Here is a 6,994-nt window from a genome sequence, read left to right on the forward strand (position 1 = left end):
CCAGCTTTTCAATATCAAGGACCCTGAATTTATTTGAAAATAGAATCTTCTATCTTGCAAGATTTTCCCATGACACCACTGTTCTCAAGTCTGACATTGAGTTGGGTTAATAGTCTCTTGATGAAGTGTGCACTACCCAACCTGACAGACATACACACACACAAAATCCCATTTGACCAGTCTGTCATGTTTTTCCCAGGTGTGTGACGGCAAGCTGTCGATCCACGTCATCGAGGGCGACCACCGCACGTTCCTGGAGGGCGCAGGGGTGGAGTCCATCAGCAGCATCATCCACAGCTCACTGGCCGAGCCACGCGTCACCGCAAGGGAAGGCTAGACCCCCACCCTTCCAACTCCACCACACCCCTCAAATTCAACTCACCCTTGAATCTGTTCAGATAGAAATTGGCTGTCGAATAACGCTTAGACAACATATTTCTATCTGTTTAGCTTCTGCCCCTATATCTCCAGATGCACCTTATCCCTACTCTCCGCACCTTCCTGAATCCCATTGGTCTATTCCTGCAAAGGACCTATCAGAGATCTTACCTGGTATCTTCCCATTGGAAAAAAAAACAATGTGCTGTAAGCTCGTGCTCTACCAGTAGGATGTTCTGACCTATCTCTCGTTATGTTACCAATTGCTAGTTTTTTATCTCTATCTCTCTATTATGTTTTGAACTGTCGTGTGATGTCATAGGCATTGTGGTTCATCTACACTTGTAACCTCAAGACAACTGGAAAATAACTGTCAGTGTCAGCAGATTAGTGCCTAGCTCCGCGCCCTGTAGCTGTCACGTTGATGCTGCTCAATTCCCCTGCCTGTCTGCTAAAGGCTAATTCATTTTCCATGGGTGTACATGTGCATCTCTCAACCCCCTTAGCGAGACTCTGATGACGCAGACGAACAGCCTCTGTCTCATCTGTATATAGCCGCTGTGGTAAAACGCTCTCGAACACCAGCATTGACGGTTAATATCACTATCTGCAAAATAATTGTCGCCGATTATGTCTGCTTTATTCCTCTGTTTTTGCATCAAGCAATTTCTTTACCAAGATGTGATCTCATAATGTGTTTTTCCCCTTCATGTTTACTTGGTTTTGTTGCAATGCAGCAACGGTTTTTGTGTTGTTATCCTTGTCTACTGAGGTAGACTCACACAGCAAATTTAAGACCAGTTCACACCAATGATTCGCAATGCAACAAAACTGTTCTAGAACAAAGTTGCAGCGGTCTGACAGACCCGTCTCATCTCGACTCTGGCTTATTAGTATTAGTAGCCAGAGTTGGAGCATTGCAAGCAGTTGCAAGTTTCAACTCGTCATCATTCATCTGAACTGGACTTAAGGAAAGCCTCTGAAAACTTTAACTTCATGTTAATGGATTGGAGAGATGCAATTGCAAATGTCAGATTTTTTTTCCCTTCACAATATGCTGTAGTATTATTATTATTATTAAGCTATAATGCACCAGTAATATATTTTTGCTTAACAATGCTAGTGTGTTCAGAGGGGATGTTACCAATTTAACAAATTAACAGTCTTTTTTTTATCTGTCAAATTGAAAATGTTTCCCAACATTCCTGAAATATTGTTATGCTACGAGACTAATGAATATAGTTATGAATGATTTGAATATGACCACCGTCAATGTGCAGCACTTCAGAAAGCCTCAACTCACTGTCAGGTTGCGTTCACACTGCCATCAATGTCTGATTGCATCTATGTAGCAGTCTGCAGTTACAAGATTCTGACCAGAAAAATCTTGTTTTTTCTGCTCTGAGATTTATTTATTTTTTGCATTTTGCCTTTATGAGACAGGAAGGTGGATAGACAGGAAAGGTAGAGAGAGGGGGGATGACATGCGGCAAAGGGCCATGGGTGGAATTCGAACCCGGGCGGGAAGGACTAAGCCTTTGTGGTACAGTACGCACTGTACCAGGTGAGCCACCAGGGTGCCCCAAATTGACTTTTTTCTTTTGCTGTTACATTAAGTTATTTCTGACTTTATTGATCTCTATTGTCTGTCACAACGTACAGTGGCCTGCAGCTGTCATAAATAATCAAGTCACATTTTCATAATAGAAGAGTCATCTAGCTAGAGCTTTTGTTTGTTCATATATTTGTTCTAAAAGCAAAAAGTGAATCTATAAATAACAGCATCTGACCAGCTATATATAGCATCTGACCAAGTCATCGAGTCACTGGTATTGATCAACTATGGGGCAATACAAATATTTTAATAATGCACCTTTAATTAAATAAATAAATAAAAACTCTTAGCATCGACCCAAACGATTGATGCAACTTTTCTACTCGCATGGTTTTTAAGACATTTACTTCTGTAGACTTTAAATACAAGTGTTAGGAAAGTCTGTAGGAAGTGACTGTATTTATGGGGACTTGTTAATCGTGTTGCTGGCAGTGTGAACACACGGTGAATGGTGGGATCTTGAGTGGAAGCTATCGTAAAGGTGCTGTGAAATGGAATCACACTGATGTTCCTGCTACAGTAAATATCTCACTGAAAGGTGTAGCTTGTCCCTCCCAACCACCATTTTTAGGTTGTGAGTAAATACTTGAGGAGCAGGGAGATGTACATTTTCAATTCCTGATCCTGGGTCAGATTACATTAAAAATAAAATGCATAGTTCCAATATGGAACTGGGTCCACATCGTGCGACCCGGGATCAGCGGTGAGAGGCGGCGTCTTCCTGCAGCCGTTTTTTGACTCCCATGACCTTTCCTGCCCAAAGAGCTGACCTCTGAGACTGCTCGTCCGGTCTATGACGGGTCAGGTGACTGTGCTCGAGCGCAACGATGGGTTGCAGTGATAAGGAGGAGGAAGTGATGGCATACGCTCCTCGCTCAAGTTGTAATATTTCCAGTATTTATTGTTACTAGTCCAAAATAAAGGCCTGTCACTAACGATTCCATGACTCGTGTTTTTCATTAAATGTGAAAGATTGTGGATAGATATGGAATGCCTCAATATTACAGGGTTCCTACGTTCCTACTCAACGCACGTATTGGAAAGTATGGAATTTGTTCCACAAATGGAATGTCATTTCTGGTGACTGACAGATTACCTGCTTCGAGTTCCTTCCAGGTCTCAGAATGATTGGTTCTGAGGTCATGCATATCAGCATTGCGGGTCCCCAGCAAAGATGCGAATAATTTATTTTCACTATAATTCCATCAGTAAGTAACACAATGACTGTTTTGGTCATGGGTTTCATACACTTTCTGTAATAAAAGTTCTAAAAGCAAAAATCTTTTTTGAGTTCTTATTTGGGAAGCACTGGACTCCTCTGTCATATAGAGGTAAAACAAGGTCAAGTCCACATTAATACAAAGTAGGTACATTAGCATTGGGCCTGCCTGGAGTGATCCATTTAGTATTATGATGCTCACTACTCACTATTAGAACGGATTGGCAAAACAGCGGCAAACATCAGACCTGATAACACTCGGCATTACTCTCCCTCGCCACACACACACGCACTTTTCTAATATGTGTAATATGTCTCTCCCTCCCACTCTCTCCAAAGTGCCAGATTTAGCTCGATACAGTACATCTCCATTAGCCTATTAGAGAGTTTGAACTCTGGTCAGGATCTCTGAGACAGAACAGGCCTCTCGCGCTCCTACATGTATATGTATATATTTCAATGATGAGAGACTAGAAGGAAAGTACAATCAACTTTAATGATGCAACAAACAACACTTAGATTTGGCGTATGACTCCATGGTATGATGACGCTCCTCCTGAGACGTGAGGAGGGTGTCAGAGATTTATAGGATAGAGAATCCCCCATAGGGAGTTCTACTGGAGTCATGACATTGATGGTGTTCAGGGGAGGAGGTGGGGCGAAGCAACTGCTATGGTGAAGACCATCACTGAGGGGAGACACAAAGTGAGTTACAACGTTACAACACTCTAAAATACGAGGGAACTGATATAGAACTCCAGTTAAGAAGCTAACTGGAAAGGCGTTGCTGCAGGGGGAGAGAGAGATGAATGGAAGGAACAATGGATTAATGAATGAGATTGTTAATCAGACATTGATTAGGGGAAGTAGTCTTACATCATTGAAAATAGTCATATGTGTATATACGTTCCACTTTGGCTCTGCACTTCCTGCTCACGTCACTTCCTGTTTCCTGGATTTCTTTTTTTTTAAGGCCGACGAGAGGAGGCACTAGTGCAGCAGCTTCTGAGCAATAAGCCAGAATACCGCTACCGGGAACCCAGGTCTATGGTGGTAGGCGAGTGCTTCTACCTCTACACTACCTCTACACCCCTATGACCTCACCTGAATATCCCATCCCGCTGACACAGAGGTGAGCTATTTTCTGTGACAAGAGTCTGGAGAGAAGCTGTCTGTTTTTGTTGCTGTGATCTGCACCGCTGGTCTGGTACAGTCTAGTGATTGACAGGAACCAGGTAGCTATGAGAGTGAGACACTGACTGTCTGTGTGTGTGTGTGTGTGTGTGTGTGTGTGTGTGTGTGTGTGTGTGTGTGTGTGTGTGTGTGTGTGTGTGTGCATATATATACTGTATATATATATATGTATATATACTGTATATATATATATATATATATATATATATATACTGTATATATATATATATATATATACGGTATATATATATAGCCGCCAAGCTGTGTATGATTACGTATGATGACGGATGGCAGAAATGACCGAGGAGGAGGAGGGGAAGGAGGAAGACGACGCACGGCAGGCTAGAAAGGAGCGCCCGCAGCACGCTCAAGTTCTAGTAGTAAAATTGTGTGTGTGTGTGTGTGTGTGTGTGTGTACTGTGTACTGTGTACTGTGTACTGTGTACTGTGTACAGACACATGTACATATATACATCTATGTAGGCTACATATACTAGGCCTACTGTACACATGAGAATACAGTAGGCTACACTATGAGAAAGGAATAGGAAGCACACAAAAAGGACCGTCTACTAGGCCTACTTAAAATTAGGTGGAAGGCCTTGGCACAATCACCAAAACAATGTTTAGGCCTACCTGCTAAAATCATACATAATTGATTTGCATCATCTAACAGTTGTGTATTCGTATCAACATGTTATCTTCATGCAGCAAGTCACGATCCCGAACAATTCAAATGGTAACTCCAGACCCCGCCTCTGTTTAGATGTATGGAGCCTGCACTTAAGGACAGGTTCATCTTGCTGTCAAAGAGCTGCTGACCCCGACGAAACAATGGCAGCCTGCCAGGAATGAGACAGAGAGAGTGAAAGAAGGTGCAGCCATCAGCACCTCCTCTCTGTGCCTCGCATTCAATCAGACATAAAAGCCAAATGGGAAGAATGATCATAACGCTCAATTGCCACATTCCCCGCCTGATGAAGAAAAGACAACCTTCAGCTCATTTTTTCCTCTCTCTCACTCACACACATTTAAATGATTGATTTATGTAAATCGTAAATGGACTGCATTTATATAGCGCTTTTATCCAAAGTGCTTTACAATGTGCCTACATTCACCCATTCACACACCGAAGGCGGCAAGCTGCATCATGTACAGCCATCGGGAGCAATTTGGGGTTCAGTGTCTTGCCCAAGGACACTTTGACATGCGGACTGGAGGAGCCGGGGATCGAACCACCAACCTTCTGATTAGTGGAGGACCCGCTCTACCTCCTGAGCCACAGCCGCCCCACATTATGTCCACATAAATACAGAGTACAAAGGACATAAACACTAATAATGCAGTCAGATGCTGGGAGACAGTTAGTTACAAAAGTGCCTAGTTGGCAAGCACAATAATACGTACCAAAAAAAGGAACACCACACAGGGTGATGGCAGTGGCAGGATGACAAATACAGTTACACTGTAATACAAGATATTGGTTAGTATCCACTTCAAGGATACAGAAAGCAGTGCCTTCTCCATATTGAGCGGCTACCAATAATAGCAGAGACTGAGCAATACCTTGCTAGCTGTTTGGCCCTTCTCTTAGGTAGTCCAGCCATCTGGAGGCCTCTCACAACCAGTTTGTGAACATGACCCAGGCTACCAAATATGAAAACTAAAAGTTTACAACTGTAGCCCAGCTGTGAAATGGTCTGCTTCAGCTGTTGATACTTTACCATCTTGGTCAGAAAGGCCTCCTCTAGGCTGTGGTCAAAGGTACAGCCAACCTCTAGGATGAACACCTCTCTAAAATCATACATAATTTATTTGCATCATCTAACAGTTGTGTAGTTCGTATCAACGTTACATCCATGTTTTCTTCATGCAGCAACTCACGATCCCGAACAATTCAAATGGTAACTCCAGGCCCCGCCTCTGTTTAGAGGTATAGAGACACTGCGTAACGCGTCATCATTCAGAAACCACGCCCAAGACGGGGGAAAACACAAACTCCTGTCCAATCCTGGCGTTCTCCTATGTCACGTGCATGGTTGCGTGTTGCACCAAAATATCGTATATACGGAAGATGAACACTCCAACTTACTTCTTGACAGCTAGATCCACATTTTTCTTCTCGCCAATTCTCAATGGCTTCCTTGTTTTGCTCAGGAGTACAAAAAAACTTTAACTGCTGATTTTTTACATTTGTTGTCTGCGCAGCCCACCACACAACAGCTTTTAGCTATGTTTAATTCAAGGAAAATGACGCTGGTGTGTGGAAATGAACGGAGCTCTTCCCCCGTGATGGGCGTGGCCTATTACATGCAGTGTCTCTATGGAGCCTGCACTTAAGGACAGGTTCACCTTGCTGTCAAAGAGCTGTTGACCCCAACGGAAACAATGGCAGCCTGCCAGGAATGACATAATGACATAAAAGCCAAATGGGAAGAATGATCATAACGCTCAAATGCCACATTCACCGCCTGATGAAGAAAAGACAACCTTCAACTCGTTTTTTCCTCTCTCTCTCTCTCTCACACTCACAAACACACACACACACACACACACACACACACACACACACACACAGATTATTTATG

At 43.0% G+C, this 6,994-nt stretch overlaps 1 protein-coding gene across 1 annotated transcript in view; it reads left to right on the plus strand.

Moving 5' to 3' along the window:
• fasn (fatty acid synthase) overlaps positions 1–3,148 on the plus strand; it is a 55,942-nt gene extending 52,794 nt beyond the window's left edge. Inside the window, exon 42 of the mRNA XM_083635412.1 lies at positions 200–3,148. Coding sequence (XP_083491538.1) covers positions 200–337 — 138 coding nt within the window. The 3' untranslated portion in view covers positions 338–3,148. The remainder of the gene's footprint in view (positions 1–199) is intronic.
• The last annotated feature ends 3,846 nt before the right edge of the window (positions 3,149–6,994 follow it).

This window comes from Poromitra crassiceps (assembly GCF_964638095.1).
Source record: "Poromitra crassiceps genome assembly, chromosome: 4".
Lineage (NCBI taxonomy): Eukaryota > Metazoa > Chordata > Actinopteri > Beryciformes > Melamphaidae > Poromitra > Poromitra crassiceps.